Consider the following 20487-nt stretch of genomic DNA (forward strand, 5'->3'; position numbering starts at 1 on the left):
TTCCGAGACATCAGGGCCATCATGTTAGCAGCAGCAATAGTAATGGGTCAGAGTCAGTAAACCAGATTACACTTTGGCACAATCGCTTGGGACACCTTTCTTTTAGTTCCTTGAAATGTCTTTTCTCAAAGTTGTTTGAGTCTGTTCAGTTGTCTACTTTGGAGTGTGAAAGTTGTCAATTAGGAAAGCATTGTAGACAGTCTTTTAAACCAAGTAATAAAAGAAGTACTTTTGTTTTTAATATTGTTCAGACTGATGTATGGGAGCCATATCATATCCCTTCCATGGGAGGATTCCGTTACTTTCTCTTCATTATGGATGATTATACACGATATTCTTGGATATATTTGATGAGATCACGTGATGAGGTTCCAAACTTGGTACGACAGTTCCACCAAATGGTTCTCACACAATTTGGAGTAAGAACTAAGGTTTTTAGATCAGATAATGCCAGAGAGTACTTTGAAGACCTGACCACATATCTCCTAGAATATACGATAATTCATCAGAACAATTGTGCATATACACCACAACAGAATTGAGTTGCTGAGAGAAAAAACAATCACATTGTGGAGGTAGCAAGGAGTCTTATGGTGTGTGCTTCAGTTCCTATGCAATTCTTACAACTGTGCATTTGATTAACCGTGTTCCTTCACGAACTTTGGGGTTTAAGGTGCCATTTAGTCTTCTTTTTCCAGATGGGGAGATATTTCATATACCTTTAAGGGTTTTTGAGTGTGTTTTCTTTGTTCACATTCTTGGCCCTCATCGCAAGAAATTGGATCCTAAGGCCAAGAAATGTGTTTTTCTTGGGTATGCTCAGAACCGAAAGGGGTATTTCTGTTATGACCCAGTATCGAGGAGCGGATTTGTCACAATGGATGTTACCTTCTTTGAATCCACCTTCCTCTTCTCGACCTCAGGGGGAGAGCTTTGGGGAGGAGAACTCACAATCTGTTCCTCTTCCTGTTTCTTTGGTGCCTTCATCAGTTCAGCCAACACCTACATCAGTTTAGCCAGCACTTGCACCTCCAGTTTCATTACCTGAGCCACTATGGGCAGCCTCACAGAAATATCAGCGCCGGTAGATGATGGTTGACTCCACACATCCTCAACCCACACCACTCTCTATTAGTCTTTCTGAAACTCTAGATTCGGCAAATACAGTTCCAAGTATTCCTCTTGAGCCTGAGCCTGTCATGCTTTCTGATGATAATGTTCTTGTCCCTAACACCATTGTTGTAGCCGATCCCACTGATGTTGATCTTCCCATTGCACTTTGTAAGGGGAAGCGAAAGTGTACAACCCATTGCATTTCACACCATCTTTCCTACAGTGCCTTATCACCCTCCAACCGTGCTTTTCTTCTTCCCTTGATTTTGTGTCTATACCCAGAAATGTTACTAAGGCTCCCCAAACCTGAGTGGAAAACAACCATGCAAGATGAGATGGATGCTTTGGTTAAAAACCAAACTTGGGAAATAGTTGATCTCCCCCCAGACAAGGAGACAGTCAGATGCAAACCAGCAGACACTCCTATTTATCCAAATCACAAAATTAATGATGTGGATGGTGAGTTGGTAAAGTATGTGAGGAGATATCAAAGAATGGTGAATCGACTATTGTATTTGTGTACGGCACGACCAGATATTTCTTATGTTGTCAGTGTTGTGAGTCAGTACATGCATGCACCTTGGATTCAGCACTAGGAAACTATTGAGAGGATACTTGCATATCTAAAAAAGCACCCTGGCAGAGGCATTCTTTTCTCAAATCATGAGAATCTGAAGCTAGAATCCTATACAGATGCAGACTGGGCAGGATGCTTAGATGATAGGAGGTCTACATCAGGAGTGTGTACCTTTGTAGGTGGAAACTTGATCTCCTGGAAGAGTAAGAAGCAATCGGTTGTGGTAAGGTCAAGTGTAGAGGCTGAGTATAGATCCATGGCTCATGGTGTCTCAAAACTTCTTTGGGTTAGATCTCTTTTGAGTGAGATTGGGGTGAAAGCAAAGGAACCTAGGATGTTATAATGTGACAATCAAGCTGCAATCTATATTGCCCACAATACAATTCAGCAGGATAGGACAAAACACATTGAAATTGATAGACACTTTATAAGAGAAAGGGTAACAACCAGATAAGTGTGTTTGCCTTATGTCTCTTTAGAGTTGTAGCTGGCTGATGTTCTCACTAAAGGGGTGGCAAAGAACAAGCTTGAACATGATCTACGCAAGTTGGAAATGTGTGACATTTACTCCCAACTTGAGGGAGAGTGTTGAAGATTAATCAGTTTTATGATATTTTTTATGAGTAGATGTTTTATGTTAGTTGTTAGATAGGAGATGGGGACCACAGTAGTTATGTGTGTCCAAATTTTATTATGCTTTTGTGTCTTATATATGTTGTTTTATGTCTTTCCGCCCTTTAAGGGCATAGCTATCTTTGTACTGCTCTATTATTTTTAGTATAAATAATAAGTGAAGGAAGCGGCCAGATTATTGCTCTTCTTTCTTTTCAACTTCTCTTCTTCTCTTCTTCTCCTTCTCTCTTCCTTCTTTCTTCAAGAAACTCTTTTATTTCATATTTTTTAATTTAGCAAGCTTTCTACTGTAATCTAGGCCCTGATTTAGACAAGTTGGACACACGTTCTACTAAGTGTATCTCTCTTGGCTATTCTAGGACCCAGAAAGGGTATAAGTGTTACAATCCTACCGTTCGGAAGTCATTTGTTTGTCCTGATGTCATATTTTTTGAGTCTATGCCATTCTTCTCAAGTCCTGATGTATCGTCATCTTCTCCATTGATCCCTCTTCCTCTTCCAGTTGGTGATCCCATTCCGGTTATTCCTGTTGTGACTGAGCCTTCACCTCCTCCAGTGTAGATTCATACTAAACGATCACTGATTCGGCACATGTATACTCATCTATAGACACCGACACCTCCTCCGGCTTCTACCTTGTCTATAGATCCTGTAGTTGCTCCTACCCCAGTGTTGCCTACCTCTTCTGACCTTGATCTTCCCATTGTCAACAAGGTGGCGTCAAGCAATGGAGGAGAAACTTTCTACTCTTCAACACAATCACACATGGAAGCTCACCACTCTTCCTCCAAGTAAGCATGTTGTAGATTGTAAATGGGTGTATACTATTAAATATTTACCAAACGTTAGTGTGGAACGGTTGAAAGCCCAACTGGTTGCTAAAGGTTACTCTCAGTTATATGGGGTAGATTATGTGGAAACCTTCTCCCCTGTGGCTAATATTGGTTTTCGCGTCTTGATTTCCTTAGCAATTATATATGATTGGCCTTTGTTTCAGCTTGACATTAAAAATGCATCCTCTTCGTGCTTGGTTTGGTAAGTTTAGTGAAGTGGTGAAAGTAGATTATGTGAAAACCTTCTCCCCTGTGGCTAATATTGGTTCAATTCGCGTCTTGATTTCCTTAGCAATTATATATGATTGGCCTTTGTTTCAGCTTGACATTAAAAATGCATCCTCTTCGTGCTTGGTTTGGTAAGTTTAGTGAAGTGGTGAAAGACTTCGGAATAAAACAATGTCAGATCAACCACTCAATGTTTAACTATGATTCTAAAGCCGAAAAGATTTTATTAGTGGTTTATGTGGATGATATAATCATAACTGGTAATGATAGACTAAGGATTAACAGGCTAAAGGCCTTTCTACAAGACCATTTCCAAACAAAAGATCTTGGAAAGTTTAAGTATTTCTTGGGTATAGAAGTTGCCAGATCGAAACAAGGAATAAATTTGTGCCAAAGAAAATATGTTCTTGATTTGTTGGAAGAAACAGGGTTGATAGGTGCTAAGCCAATTGAAACACCCATGGAACCAAATGTTAAGTTCATCAGTGATGCAAGTGAAATGCTTGATGATCCTAGAAGATATAGACAATTAGTGGGAAAGCTGAACTACCTAACCATTACAAGACCAGATATCTCCTTTGTCGTCAGTGTGGTGAGCCAATTTATGCAAAACCCCCGAGTACCTCATTGGGATGTAGTTCTTAGAATTATGTAGTATTCGAAGGGAGCTCCAGGTCGCAAGTTGTTGTACAAGCCGGGAGGAAGACTTGAAATAGTTGGGTATACAGATGCAGATTGGGTAGGCTCGGTGTCTAACAAGAGATCCACTACAGGTTATTGCACATTTTTTGGAGGAAATCTAGTAACATGGAAGAGTAAGAAGCAAACTGTTGTGGTAAGGAGTAGTGCTGAAGTTGAATACAGGGCCATGACACACACCACATGTGAATTAGTATGGTTGAAAAATCTTCTACAAGAAGTTGGATTCTCAATGAGCAAACCTATGAGATTGTACTATAACAACCAAGCCGCAATCTACATCTCATCTAATCCGGTTTTTCATGAGATGACAAAACACATAGAGGTTGGTTGCCACTTTGTAAGGAAGAAAGTCCTCGCTGGATTGATATGAGGGGATGAGAGATCCATCCCATGGACGCCCAAAGATTGCGGAATAAGGGGCGAATTTCAAAAATTTTTCTCTACCTTCAACTGGGAATCGCTTCCCTATTTAGAAAATCATATTTTCAATGACCATTCTTGAACCTTAAACTGAATCAGATCTGAACCAAAAGGAGTAGAAGAAAATTATACCTGATACGGAGAAGTAGTATCTCCCAACGAAGGTGTTCACGCCCAAGGAAGGATCCAAAAACTGCTCCCACTGAAGATGGCGCAGTGCAGGATGGAGCAGAATCAGCAGTATTCTTCTCCAAGAATTCTGTCCTTCGCAAGAATCAGCAGGATGGTACGTGAGCACAGCTTCCTTTCAATCCTTTCTCAAAGAACTGATGTCAAGATCCAATCTTGACTTCTCCCACAACAGGAGATCGAACTGGAAAACAAGGCAATAAGAGCAGGGAGGCGGCAAGAGAGTATTCACAGGGTGTAGAATTCTCTATTCTTGATTTCAGCACTCAAGAAAAATTGATGTGTTGTGTGTATTCTAAAAGCTGCCGCCCCCTTCCTTTTGTTAACCTAAAAGATCAGCTCCTAATCCAATTAGGAGCAGCTTATCCAAATCATATTTGGATAAGACTTCTCTTTAAGTGATAGGGATAAACCCTTATCTTATCTACAGATCAGATTAGCTTTCTCCTAATCTCATTAGGAGGTTTCTAGATCTGAATCATATTCAAATCTAAACTCTCTGAGTGGATAGGATTAAGACCCTATCCTATCTGCTAATCCATCTCAAAATTCGCCCCTTTGTTAACAAAATAAATAGCCCAGTTCAAAATGGGCTTTAGGCCCATTAAGCTTATGTGCTCACTTATCCTTCCTAACTGCTGCCCAGTTGGGTTTCCTTGTATGGTGTGGGACCCAAGCATTGATCTACACATCAGCCGCATGGGTTCGGCCCAGCCTTTGTTACAAGGCCTGGCCAAATACACTGTTAAAGACAGTGCACCACCTGAAACCCATCGAATGGGCTCTATGGACCCAACACTTACCCAAAGTGGTCCTTGGGCCAAGCCACCTTGTAACACCCAGGAACTGTGGGCAGATGCAAGATTAGCCCATCAGGTATTATCCTCAATGGTCTTACACCTAACCTCTCAGCCCATAATGATCACACACTGCCCGACAAAAGAGGACCTCTCCCTCGGCTGCAAGGAACAGTGTTGCACTCTCTACTTAGATGGATCCCGGGAATTAAAACCTTCTTGCAAACATTTTAGAAACCATAATGTATATACTTTTATATCTCATAAAATATATTTTGCAAAACAAATCTCAACGGTTGAAATCGGTTGCCGGCAGTCTTGGTTTCCATCAGTGAGAGTGTATCCCCAATCATTACCTTTGTCCGACAAAGGGGCTGATCCTGTCACTATGATCACCCACTTAGATGAATTCTCGGACTGTCCCAACATACCCAGGTTTTGACCCCCGCTAAGGATCTCACTGATTGGTACATCAAAGACAGCTCGATCCGACACCTAGTGCAATATCATAATCGAGTCTAGGGGTCGGGTGTAACTTTCCAGTTTTGCCCATCAATCTCCAAGGTCAAGGGCAATACAGGAAATCTGGTCCAGTTCATAGATTCAATTAATCCTACACTGTATGTGCCTAGGGTCTCACCCTGGCAGCTGAGACAGGCCACCCCAACTTACTTGGTGGCACCACAGTATCAGCCTTGTCAGGATAGGTCTCCCTAGAACAACCCACTGGCTGTGAACATTCTAAACTAACACGAGTCTCATTATGTGTCCAGTTTAAGGGTATTACACAGAAACATACCAAGGGAACATGAATCAAATATGCACTTTTATTCATTTACAATAAACTCATAAAGTACATCATTCTGATTGAAGCTAAGGGCATACAAAACTGTCTAACAGCTCCCACTTGCACTTAGGTCCAATCAGGTACTAGCCGAAGTCCCATGCTTTCCACGTGTTTCTCAAACACTTTCTGTGATAGTGGCTTGGTCAATGGGTCTGCTACATTTTCCGTTGACGCTACCTTCTGAATCAGGACGTCCCCTCTACCAACAATCTCCCGCAGTACGTGGTACTTTCTCTCGATGTGCTTCGACTTCGAGTGGGCTCGTGGCTCCTTAGCCTGAGCAATGGCTCCATTGTTGTCACACAACAATGGGATGGGTGATGTGCTGGACGGAACTACTCCCAACTCGTGAACGAACTTCTTCATCCATACGACTTCTATGGCAGCCTCACTTGCGGCAATGTACTCGGCCTCGGTCGTAAAGTCTGTAGTGACCCCTGTTTGTTGCTTTTCTAGTAAACAGCACACGATCCTATCGTGAAAACATATCCAGATGTAGACTTTCTATCATCTGGGTCTGACTGGAAATCGGCATCCTTGTACCCTTGGATCTGTAGTGACCTACCGTCGAATACTAGACAAAACTCTTTTGTCCTTCGAAGGTACTTAAGTATGTTTTTCACAACAGTCCAATGCTCCTACCCTGGGTTGGCCTGAAATCTGTTTACTACACTCACTGCTTGAGCTAAGTCAGGATGAGTGCACAGCATGGCATACATGATGCTCCCTACGGCTGAGGCATAAGGAACATCTTTCATGCCATCAATCTCCTCAAAAGTCTTGGGAGACATCTTCTTGGAAAGAGTGACTCCGTGCCTGAAATGAACATTTCCTTTCTTGGAGTTTTCCATGCTGTATCCCTTGACTATTTTGTCAATGTAAGCAGATTGGGATAATCCTATTATCCGCTTCGATCTATCTCTATAGAGTCGAAGACCCAGTATATAAGAGGCTTCTCCAAGATTTTTCATGGAGAATTGCTGTGAAAGCCATACTTTCACCGTAGTTAACATTCCTACATCATTCCCAATGAGTAGAATGTCATCTACATACAGAACCAAGAAGGTAACCTTATCTCCACTGTACTTCCTGTAGACACAGGGTTCATCCGGATTCTGCTCGAAGTCAAACGATTTGACAGCAGAATTAAAACGGATGTTCCAACTTCTAGAAGCTTGCTTAAGTCCATAAATGGATCTGTTAAGTTTACATTACCATGTTTTCCTGTCCTGCAGCAATGAAGCCTTGCGGCTGCTGCATATAGATATCTTCAGTAAGATCTCCATTCAGGAATACAGTTTTGACATCCATCTGCCAAATCTCATAATCATGGTATGTTGCTACAGCTAGCAGGATCCTAATGAATTTAAGCATGGCCACAGGCGAAAAGGTCTCCTCATAATCGATGCCCTCTTTCTGAGTGTACCCTTTCGCCACCAGACGAGCTTTGAAAGTCTCAACCCTACCATCGGGGCCCTTCTTCCTCTTGTAAATCCATTTGCAACCAATTTCTTTTACCCCGGAGGGTGGATCTACTAGAGTCCAGACTCCATTGGTCTCCATTGAGTCCATCTCTGCTCTCATGGCCTCCACCCACTTTTTGACCCCCACTAAGGATCTCACTGATTGGTACATCAAAGACAATCCGATCCGACACCTAGTGCAGTATCATAATCGAGTCTAAGGGTCGGGTGTAACTTTCCATTTTTTCCCATCAATCTCCAAGGTCTAGGGCAATACAGGAAATCTGGTTCAGTTCATAGATTCAATTAATCCTACACTGTATGTGCCTAGGGTCTCACCCTGGCAGCTGAGACAGGCCACCCCAACCGACTTGGTGGCACCACTGTGTCAACCTTGTCAGGATAGGTCTCCTTAGACCAACCCACTGGCTGTGAACATTCTAAACTAACACGAGTCTCAATAAGTGTCCAGTTTAAGGGTATTACACAGAAACATACCAAGGGAACATGAATCAAATATGCACTTTTATTCATTTACAATAAACTCATAAAGTACATCATTCTGATTGAAGCTAAGGGCATACAAAACTGTCTAACATGATAAGCACAGAGCACTTGAGTTCAAGTAGTCAATGGGCAGGCTTGTTCACAAAAGGGTTAAGTTCAGGAAGAGTGAACTATATATGTAACAAGTTAGGATTATATGACATATATTCTCTAGCTTGAGGGGGAGTGTTAGAGTCATCTGAGTAGGGGTAGCTTTGTCTTTTCATTGTATTTTAAGTTGTGCATTATCAATTCTGTTTTGTTTTAAGTAACTTGTCCCATTCTTAAGTAGGAGCATATTAGACTTTGCATCTTTCATTAATATAGTAAATAGTTATGGTCGACTAGGAGAAGGATTGACTCTCCTATTCGACAAATTCTCCCTCCCTCCCTCTCTCTCTCTCTCTGAATAGGCTGTATCTGAACCATCAGAACAATACTTTTATCGATAAAAGAAATGCATATACTCTAGAAGTGATTATGCAATACCCAGTATTTTGTCATGGCAAGTAAACCAACCATATTCATATACCCAAGTATCATCATGAAGAATGGTTTAAACTCCATGGATTGGACAGGTGCATACCTCCTCTAGCATATTAACATATTTCTTATCTTCAGAGTTGCAATAATATACTTAATGTTTCTAGGCACATGGAAGGTTACAAGTTAGTAGGCTTCAATATACCATACTCTGAACGCTATTGAAGATGAATATAAAGAAGATTATGTCCTAATTTTGTTAACCAATATCAAAGGCATAACTATACTTCCCCCTGACTTTGATCTATTAATTTTAAACTCAACTCAAACTTAGCCTTAAATCCAACTATTTTATGTTGGCTATACAAATCCTGTCCTACCATTGATAGTCTTTAGATCATATCTTACCACTTCAATCAACACTTTCTTTGGTCTTCTCCTTGCTCTTTTATAGCCTTCTACTTGCACCAAGTCACTCCTCACTGGTGCAGTCATTGATCATCCATGCACATGACCAAACCATCTCAATCATCTATCCCTCACTCATTTCTAATTCCATCCTTTCACGGTCTTGTCACTCACCCATCTCAACTACACTCATTTTTAGAACATGTTGTTTTTGATGTTTTATATTAATTTTAAAAATGTTAAAAATTAAAAAGATGCCCAATCCTTCTTGAGGATTTTAAATCAAGACTATCAATCTTAGAGTTCTTCAGATAATTTATAATTTTTCCTATCGGCCACAAGTACCAGATTGTCTAACACATAATTTCCTTTCATGGAGATATACCACCATATGTCCTAGCAGATTTATTAAGCTGAATTTCAATGGTAGTAGTGAGGGGAATCCAGGCCCTTCAGGTATTGAAGGTGTTTTTCAGAACGAGGAGGGAGGTGTTATTGCCCTTTACTCAGGGCCAATAGATGTGGGAGACTCCTTGAGGGCAGAAATCTTGGCTGTGATGGAAGGGCAAGGAGCTGAATATAAGAAGGTTGATCATAGAAGGGATTCAAAGCTGGTAGTTGACTGGCTGCAAAAAGATGAGACTGGCTGCTGCAAATTTGTCAATGAAAGGAGGAAGTTTAAGTCTTTAATTCAAGATATAGAGATCAAGTTGCAGTGGGTTAAAAGGAGTGCAATTGTCTTTGCCGATGTTTTGGCAAAGCAAGGGGTGGAAAGGGATCAACTCTTTTGGGCTGTTCTGTAATTGCTGTACGTTTTTGTCATCTTGGAGAGAGTTAAGAGAGTTTATCTCTCTCCGGGATGTTCACTTGTATCTTCTTCATTAATTAATGAAATTTTCTGGTTACTGATCAAAAAAAAAGATATACCACCATATGATTAAAGAGCATTAATAAGTTTTAGCATGATCCAACCTCACAATTGTACTGAATTCACAGAAATCAAATTATGACTCTATGGCTCCAACATCAAAAATGACCAATTGATGAAATCAATAAGGAAAAGAAAAAGAAAAAAAAAATAGACTGGTGAAGAAGCCAAAAGTAACAAGAAATTATATGAACAAATATCAAATGGCATATGGGGAATAAGAAGAAATACCGTCTCAAAATCCATAGTTGATGGAAACTCAATAGTTCTCTCCCTAGATGATATGATAGGAGATTGACCAAGAAAGCTAGCTCTCGGTCTTGCCATTCTTGCAGAGGTTGAAACTCGACCACGGTTTGATGACCGAATTGAAGAGTTCTGGAACGAACGTGCTGGATACTGTCTACGAAAATGTGACATCAATGGGTCTCTCTGTGTAGAAAAGAAAAAGAGACAAGTCTTCAAGGAAAACTGATAAAGTCGAACTATAATAATAATAATAATAATAATAATAATAATAATAATAATAATAATAATAATAATTAGTGAGTATGACCATTACTAGTTTGTAGCCAAAAAGGAGTCTCATGTTCCTCTCCTCACTCTACATTCATGGAACAAATTTTGGCCCAAAGACCTTGCCATGTATTTAAAATAAACCTTTCTTCTATGGATAACTTTTAAAATATATAAAAGTCAAAATTTGGAGGGTTATTATTGATCAAGCAAAATTGCAAAACAAGGTAGGGCATAGAGCTTGTGTGGACTGTAGGACAGTAGAAGGCTAGGAGCACAGAGATGAACAACACATAAGTCTCCTTTGGAAGTGCTAAGTAAAATAACAAAAATGGGTAAAGAGGATTTGTTGAAGGCTTTTAGAGTAAGTGTGGAAGGAATAATTATTTCACACTTGCAATGTGCTGACACATTAAATTTCATTAAGGCTACATTTAGGCTCTTAAAGCTACTATAAACCTAGAAGGCTTATCAGGGGTGAAGATTAATTTGAATAAGAGCATGATGGTAGGGTGGGGAAAATAGAGGGTTCTTTACTTAAGTGTGTTGTGGAATTGGGCTGTACGATAGGCCATTTTCCATCACATATTTGGGAATGCCAATTGGAGTGAAAGAAGCATCCTCAAGTATTGATAGACGGGAAGAAATAAGCCACATGGAAATACAAATAGCTGTCTCTAGGGGGAAGGATTACTCTTATTAAGAGTGCAATTTCCAGTATACCAGTTTATTATTTATCATTATCAAAGGTTCCATCAGAGATTAATAATCAGATTGAGAAGATTCAAAGAGATTTTCTGTGGAAGGTGGAGGAAAAAGAAAAAGATTTCATTTTTGAGTTTGAAGAAAGTAAGCAGACCAAAACAATCAAGGTAGATTGGACATTAGGAGAGTAAGAGAATCAATAAGGCCTTGCTGTCCAAGTGGTTATGGAGATTTGGGAAGGAAAGGGGGTGTTGTGGAGAAGAGTGGTGGGATGCAAGTATGGCATGGTGAGGTTCGGGTGGGGCACAAGGGAAACTACTTCTACATATGGAGTAAGCATTTGAAAAGGACTTATGATTTTCCAGTTGGGATTTAAAAGTTATATGAAGTTTGTGTTAGAGGAGGAGTGTTAAAATGTAAGATTTGGGGAGGATAATGGTTTAGTGAAGGTAAGTTACATGAATTATGCCCAAGGCTGTATGGTAGGATAAGTGACAAGGAAATAATGGTTAGTCCATGTTTTGGGAGGAGAGGAGATCAAGTGGTGTGATGTCCAAGATTCAGGTGTGGAGGAATGTATATTAGGGATTACTAGACTGGAAGTGGTTAAAATGGAAAACAATGAACCAGATGACACTTGAGAGATAGTGGGAAGAAAGCAAGAACCGAAATTTCACAACTAATCCATTCTATGGTAGAGTGGTCAGAAATTTAGAGGGGAAAAGATGCCATTTCAGGGGGGTAATCCCATCCCTCAGAGTCAGGAAGCCTTTGCATGGCTGGTCTAATGGATAGTATTCTGACAGTGGATCACTTGAAGAATAGGGGCCTTCAAATTCCCTAATATGCATGTAACGTGAAAAGAGGACAGTATGATTCATTTATTTTGCAAATTCAGTTTTGTGGATTTCACTTGGGAGTTTTTCTTTATAACTTTGAAGAGGCAGAGGACAGCTCCAAATCAGTCATCTGAATTTTTATCTCATTGGCCTAGAACCAGTGGGAGCCAAAAAAGGCAAAGATTTCATGAAGTGTGATTCCTTTTGCAGTCTGCTGGGGAGTGTGGAAATAAAGAAATAGATGAACTTTTGAAGAACAAAGACACAGTTGGCGAGTGGTGGTAGACTGGTGCATTGGTCATAAGGATTTTTTTTCTGTTTTTTTTTCAAAAATTGTATACATTAAGAAAACAACCAAAATTACAAAAATGACCCTATACAATGAGGGTGGTTTAAAAACATCAGTAGAATAGAATTACAATCAGCATGGGTTGGTGGAGTCTTAAGCAGAATTTGAATGATTTCAGTTTTTTATTTCTGTATGTTTTCTATTGTAAGGAATCATCATAAGAGATCTCTGTTCTGGTGAAAACTCCATAGTGAGCATGTATTACTGTTTTTATCTTAATAATGTTTTTCTTTTCCTTTACTATCGAAAAAATGTCAGAAATATGTAGAGAGTGACGCCATCATGACACTTGAGGGGATTCTTATCTTTATCAAATCTATAATATATGAATATAGAGCCCCAAACGCTTAGGATAAAATTAGACACAAGATGTGGGTTCAAAAATGTGATAACACGGTTGGGGACTTCCCTATAAAACAAATTTGGAGTAAGCCTATCCCCCCCAAAAATTCAAGCCTTCTGTTGGGAAATTTTCCTTGGCAAGGTTAATACGTGTGATATGCTGCAGAAAAGAAGGCCTTATGCTTGCCTTTCTCCTCACATGTGCTTCCTTTGTAAGGAAAGTGGTGAGACCTTGACACATCTATTATTATCTTGTTCTTTTGTGCATCATATTTGGGAATCTTTTTGTCTTCTCTTTGGTTGCAGGTGGGTTTCCCCTCAAGATGTGGCAGGACTTTTCAACCGAGACTTTTTGAGGCAATCAAAGAAAAGAGGGAAGGTTATGTGGAAAGCTACAAAGGCAGCTATTTGTTGGGCAATATGGGAAGAAAGGAATAACAGAATATTCTTAGACAAGAGTAGAACAACAGAGGAGGTAATTGACACAATTAAAGTTAAAGTAGCCCATTGGGTAAGCTCTTTGCATATTTTCCAAGAGTTCTTAGTCACAGACATTATAAGATCTGGACAGAAATAGCACAATCTTCAAGAGTGAAAGAGAGAGTAAGGACGGAATGGAAACCTTCAGATGGTAACAGAATTAAACTGAATTTTGATGGAAGTTCATTTGGAAATCCGGGATTGTCAGGTATCGGGGGAGTAATCAAAAATTCTGAAAGGAGAATATTAGCATTATCCTCTGGACCTATTGGCATGGGCAATTCTCTAAAAACTGAGCTAATGGCATTGCTACAAGGATTGAAGATAACCAAGCAACTAGGAATGAGGCATATTGAGGCTGAAGGGGATTCCAAGGTGATCATCTCTTGGGCTAAAAACAATAGAACTACTCAGTGGACTTTCAAACAAGTGATAAGGGAAGTGGAAAATGTTGCAAGGGAGGTAGAGGCAGAATTCAAATGGGTTAGGAGTACAAATGGGCTAGCATTGTACAAGGGGCTAAACAAGGAGCTTTGAGGCAACAATTGTTTTGGGCTGCATTGTAAAAGGAACAGAAATATGTAATAGTATGGGATTTCTAGTCCCAAACACAAAGTTGTAAAACTTTTTAAATTTAATTTCAAATAAAATTCTTCTTTGATGATCAAAAAAAATGTGATAATAAGTATAATCATTTATAGATTATTTTTCTTACAAATTTTGATAAGTAAAAAGATTGTATATTAATAGTCATAAGAAATAAACAATACAAGCCTCCCACAGAGAGGCACGAGATGCTACCTCTCACTTGGACATTAAAAAAAACAGAGAAAAAAACAGAAATCAATTACAACTGAGACAAATACAAGCTATCCCTGTTTACCCCTTGTTTAGCTAACTGAGACAAATACAAGCATTAGTTGTTCTCCTAACCCAATTTATTCTCAAGTTCATGTTCCTGGTTAGCCATTTAAATTTCATCTCACCCCTATAACACCAAATTGTCGAGTCTGGATCTTTCAACCAACCAATTACCAGCTTTCAATCCCCTTCAATCTCCAAATTTGTTATACCCAGTTCATTTGAAATCTGTACCCTTTTCATGACAGTAAGCAGTTCTGCCATCACAGAGTCCTCCGATCCCACAGGACCAGAGAATAGAGCCATAATGCTTCCTTCCTTGTTTCTCAACACTCCTCCTATACCTGAGGGACCTGGATTACCTTGGCTACTCCCATCAAAGTTTAATTTCACAAAGTCTTCAGCTGGAGGTGTCCACAAAACCTTCTCTTTTACTGTTGAGGAGGAGCTTTTCGCCACTACCTTCCAATTTCTCCATAAATCATCAAAGGACCAATGAGAGAAAGAAGCCAGGTTCCTAAGCCAATGTATCATCCTCACCAATATGCAATCTCTTACCTCTTCTTTACTTCTCTCCTTTCCTAAGAAGATTCTATAGTTTATTTCTTCCCACAAAGTCCAAATTATTGCTGCTCTAGCACTTCTCCACATGATCCTTCCCCTCTTTTTAGGCTAAATTAAGGTAAAGGGTCAAAAGACTTATCTACCTCTGTTGGCAAGGCCCGCCTGCAAGGTTGCAACCATACAAAGAGAAGTCATTCCCAAATATCTGCAGCAAAAGGACAGGAAATTAGTAAGTGGAAACAGTTCTCCTCATTTGATTTACATAGAGTGCACCAGTTTGGGGATAAGCACATGAAAGGTCTTCTTTTTTGTAGCATATCCAGTGTTAATCTTCCCATGATACACTTCCCAACAAAAAGCTCCAACTTTAATAGGAATAGGCCGATACCACACTTCCTTCACAGGGAAAGACTGAGAAGGGGAGGACAAGAAAAGAGATTTAAAGAAAGGAAGCACAAGTAAAAGACCCTTTAGGATGAGGAACCCAGATACACTTGTCCAGATTAGTAGGATCTAAACAAATGGATTCAAGAAGTAGCAACAACCCATTCAGCTCCGCAATTTCAGCATCTCTCAACCCTCTTTGGAACCCAAAATTCCAATTGTGACTCCTAGGAAGAATAGGAGTAAGAAAGTCTGACACACACTTATTTTTATACAAAGAGACAGAATAAAGAGAAGGGAACAAATCCTTGAAAGTTGAACATCCAATCCAAACATCTTCCCAAAATTTTACACCCTCCCCAGAACACACAGCATACCTGATGAAGCTGAGAAATTAGTGAAGAACACTATGAATAGATTTTTGCTTTCCACAGTGAGGAAAAAGTAGCCCATCGAGACACTCCTGCGTCCCATCCAAAGTTCGCCCTGCCAAGAACCCTCAGACGCTCAACCTCTCCGACTTGAATATGGCCAGAATCAAAGTGAAAAGTCGAGGCATTCACGCTATCCCTAGATCGATTCCCTTACTCAACAGGAACATCTGGTTCTACCTCTGTGGAGGTAGAGAAGACAACTGAGCCCCAAACTCAGCATACCGAGTCGAATCACTCTACCAGCCCCTTTCCACGTGGCAACTCCTTCGACATCCTCTTGCAGGCAAACTCAGACAAGTTCCCTGAGGGTAAAGCAAAGTCGGAAGCGAATCTCAGAGCAAAGGCGGGATCTTTCCCTGTAAAGGGTGGAGAAATTCAGAAATTCAAAATTAGGAAGGAAACTAGACAGTCTCAATCCTTCTTAAAGACTTCCCAAGACTCAAAACTGCCACCCAGAAACCAGGATCCGAAACCCAACCCGAAGTACTATCAGTTCAAAACCATGGGCTTATCTTTAAAGGCCCATGACTCTTAGGTGGACCCAGACCCAAGTTATTCAAGCCTACTCAAGACCCCCTCCTACTCTGGCCTCTCAGTGCTTGAAACTCCTCCCAGATTGGGTCAGAAGAAAAATAACATCGTCTTCAATGCTCTTACCCCTGCAATGAGCTCTAACTCTACATCAGTTACTGAGGAAGATGATTCAGGAGAAGATTCCAACTCCTATGCAACAGAGTGTGATCCAAACCCTCAGGAGAAAGCATTGGAAAGGGCCCAAAGCCTATTCGAAGGGAATGTAGCTTCGGGGAGTGTCAAGATCCTAGAACAAACTCAATTAATCAATCTGGACTACGGGAAACTTTCAGACTCAAAGAGCCTTGGTCGCATACAAGGAAGAGATTCGTCAGTCTCCTCTCCCAATCCTAGTCAAGCTCAGCGGCCATCAACCAAGACTTCTCCCACCCTCTCTCGCTCAGACTTTTAATCTCAAAATTTAGACCTCCCTCTGACTTCTAATCATTTTTCTTCTTCCTTCGATCGTCCAGGTTTGGCAGGAGAGCTATCCCACCCAAAGCAATCAGACCCTCTTCAGACAGCTACCCTAATTAGCACTGGAAGCAAGGATCCGGGGGAACTAGGTTTGGAAAAATTAACAAATTTACTGGGAATTGAAAGAAGGGAGACAAGTGGAGGAAAAATGGGAATAACTAAGGAGAGAGATTGCATAATTAAAAACTCTCAGGAAGAAAGCAGGAAAGAGGGACCTAAAAAGGAATTACAAAGGCTTCAATGGGGATTACAGGATCGAAATTCAGGAGGTAGTAGAACAAACAAGGGAAATTCCAGAAGAGAGGATTGATGAAAATCTTAAGCTGGAATGTCAGGAGGTTGGGAGGTCATCTCAAAAGAAACTTAGTGAAGGAGACCTTAAAAAGAGAAAATTCGGACATAGTCATTCTACAGGAATCAAAAAAAAGAGACAGTTGACGAGAAGCTAATGAAAGAAATATGGGGGATAAGGGGTAAGAAATGGAAAACCATTCCTGCAGTGGGATCTTCAGGAGGTATCATCTTAGCTTGGAAAGAAGACGAACTCACGGGCTTGGAGATTAACAAAGGAGAATTCTCAATCTCGGTACTCTTCACCAACATTAAAAATGGATTCAATTGGATCTTAACTGGGGTGTATGGTCCTAACTCTCCCTATGAGAGGGAACGATTCTGGGAGGAGTTGGATTCCTTGCATGAAGAGGAAGACATTCCATGGTGTATAGCAGGAGATTTTAACGTCACAAGATTCAGCCAAGAGCACTCAAAGGGTAGAGCTTCAACTAGAAGCATGAGAAATTTTTCCAGTTTCATTTCCAGACACAACCTATGTGACCTTCCCCTCAAGAATGGACAATTCACTTGGTCAAATATGCAGGAAAATAGCATCAGTTGCAGACTTGATAGATTTCTCCTCTATCAAGAATGGATTAAGAATTTTCCCAATTTACTCCAAGAAATTCGGCCCCGATGCACTTCTGATCATTGGCCCTTAGTGTTGAATATGGAATTATTAATCACTAAAAGAAAATCCCTGTTCAGACTGGAAAAAGTGTGAGCCTTGCACAAGGATTTCTCCAAAAACAAAGATGATTGGTGGAAGGAATGCAATGTGGAGGGTTGGTCTGGTTACAAACTATTACAGAAGCTAAAATTCCTAAAAAGGAAGTTAAAAGTTTGGGGAAAAGAAGAGTTCAGAGCCTCTGAAGATGAGAAAAGGAGAATTCTTTCGAAGCTCGAAGAGTTTGATCTAAGGGAACAAAATGGCTCTCTAGATAACTCAGGCAAAGTAAGGAGAGCCGACTTGAGGAAATTGTGGGACAAGGTAGTCAGAAGAGAGGAAATTTATTGGAGGCAGAGATCGAAAGTGAGATGGCTAAAGGAGATAATAACTCTCGATTCTTCCATGTTTATGCTTCAGGAAGGCGCAACAAAAATTTCACCTCCAAATTGAAAGTGGACCAAAGTGAAGTAGAGAATGCTGATGAGATCACAGAAGCTTTTCTTACCTTCTTCAGAAGCTTGTACTCTAAGGAGAGAGATTGCAGTCATTTCTTGAGGAGTTGGGAAGGCTCAACCCTGCCTTTAGAAAAGAAGTCTTGGCTGGAAAGAAGCTTCAAAGTATCAGAAATTAAAGAGGTTGTTTTTAGCATGGATGGAGACAGGGCTCCTGGGCCAGATGGCTTCCCCTTGTTCTTCTTTCAAAAGTGTTGGGATACTGTTTAAAGAAGATTTAATAGAATTCTTCAGGGATTTTCACTCCTCTGCCATTGTAAACAAAGGAGTAAATTCAATCTTCCTTTGTCTTATCCCAAAGAAAGGGGGAATCTTAGAGGTCAAGGATTTTAGACCAATAAGTTTTGGTGGGAAGCATTTACAAAATTTTAGCCAAGGTGTTAGCAAAGAGGCTCAAAGAAGTATTAGAAGGGTTGATATCCCCAAATCAATTCGCTTTCGTCAAGGGAAGACAGATTGTAGACAGCATCGTAATTGCAAATGAATGTGTAGAAGATAGAAAAGCTTCTAGGAAGCTTGGGGTTCTGGTTAAATTAGACCTTGAAAAAGAGTATGACAAAGTAGATTGGGATTACATCTTAGACTACCTAAAACTGAGGGGTTTCGGTAGCAGATGGATCAAGTGGATGAAAGGTTGCATTGGCTCCTCATGGTTTTCAGTGATAGTTAATGGGGAACCTAAAGGTTACTTCAAAGCAAGTAGAGGGCTCAGACAGGGCTGCCCACTTTCTCCCTTCCTCTTCACTCTGGTGATAGATGTTTTTAATTACCTCTTTGAGAAATTCAATCATCTGAATTTAGTGACAGGGTTCAAAATAGGGAGGAACCCGGTTCCTATTTCTCATCTACAATTTGCTGATGACATCATTTTGTTTCTGGATGCCTCCATAGAGAATATCACCAATGCAAAAAGGATAATTGAATGTTTTGAACTGATTACCGGTTTGAGGGTCAATTTCAGCAAAAGCAGCATAGTAGCCATAAATTCTGTAACAAGAGATCTCCTAGAACTGTTCAATTGAGAACTGGAATGCAAAGTGGAAAACCTCCCTATTTCCTTTTTAGGGATGCCCCTTGGAGGTAACCCAAGATCCCTTAGCTTTTGGGGGCCAGTGGTGGAGAAGTGCAAGAAGAAGCTAGCATCCTGGAAGAGATGTTATCTATCTAAAGGGGGAAGACTCACTCTTCTAAAAGCCTCCCTAGCTAATTTTCCTATCTATTTCCTTTCGGTGTTCCAAATCCCAATGAAAGTAAAAAATTTAATTGAGAAAATTCAAAGAAACTTCCTGTGGGACGGGAGAGGGGAAAAAAGAAATCATTTGGTAAGTTGGGATCAGGTTTGTAAGCCAAGGGAGGAAGGGGGTCTTGGAATTGGACATCTAAAAGAAAAAAACACTTCTCTTCTGGGTAAATGGCTATGGAGATTCCCCATTGAATCCAATCCTCTTTGGACAGCTGTCATCACAAGCAAGTATGGATTAAACAACAACGGATGGGATAGCAATCTCCTCTCAAACCGAGTAAAATCTTCAAACCCTTGGAAAGGTATAGTCTCCTCACACCCTTCCTTCTTTTCTTTTGTTAGATATAGAGTGGTGAATGGTTCAAAAATCAAATTCTGGAACGACCTTTGGTGGGGGAATTCTACCTTAGCAGCTTCCTTCCCTAGACTTTTCAACCTCTCCCTAGATAAAGACTCAAGTGTTTCCTCTTGCATTCCTGACCTTCCTGCTGTCAACAATCTAAGTTTACAGCTGAGGAGACCCCTAAGGGACCAAGAATTCTCTGATCTTGTGTCCCTCTTCCAAGCCATAAAAGAGGTCTATATCTCCCCCCACTCCCTTGATACCTGAGTGTGGACCCTTCACCCAAATGGTGAATTCTCTTCCAGGTCACTATTGGCTTTAGCCACTGGAGAAGATAGCTCAACATTCCCTTCCAAAAAAATCTGGTGCAGCAACACCCCTTCTAGAGTTTGCTTTTTTGTATGGGAAGCCTGCCTTCAAAGAATAAACACCTGTGATCTCCTTCAGAAGAAGAGTTTGGGAAGACGTTACATTTCTCCTCACACCTGTTGCTTGTGTCTGCAAGATGGAGAAACAGCCGATCACCTTCTTATACACTGTAATTTCACTAAAAAGATCTGGCAACACTTCTTAAACCTGATAGGCTGTCATTGGGTTTTCCCAGAACATATTCAAGACCTCACTCATCAGTGGAAAGGTTATGGTCTAAGCAGAAGAGGCAAAGTCTACTGGAAAACGGTGCTACATGCAGTAAT

At 40.4% G+C, this 20487-nt stretch overlaps 1 protein-coding gene across 7 annotated transcripts in view; it reads right to left on the bottom strand.

Moving 5' to 3' along the window:
- Positions 1 to 20487, bottom strand: part of LOC104602155 (uncharacterized) — a 64863-nt gene that overhangs the window by 32841 nt on the left and 11535 nt on the right. For 4 of the 7 annotated variants that reach the window (XM_088901083.1, XM_010265748.3, XM_088901084.1 and 1 more), the window contains exon 5: positions 10399 to 10599. The exons of 2 other annotated variants lie outside the window; for them this stretch is intronic. In XM_088901083.1, the coding sequence (XP_088757209.1) occupies positions 10399 to 10599 (201 nt within the window). The remainder of the gene's footprint in view (positions 1 to 10398; positions 10600 to 20487) is intronic. One more of the 7 variants, XM_010265749.3, reaches the window with a different exon arrangement.

Source organism: Nelumbo nucifera, chromosome 3 (genome assembly GCF_055504915.1).
Source record: "Nelumbo nucifera cultivar China Antique chromosome 3, China Antique-T2T, whole genome shotgun sequence".
Lineage (NCBI taxonomy): Eukaryota > Viridiplantae > Streptophyta > Magnoliopsida > Proteales > Nelumbonaceae > Nelumbo > Nelumbo nucifera.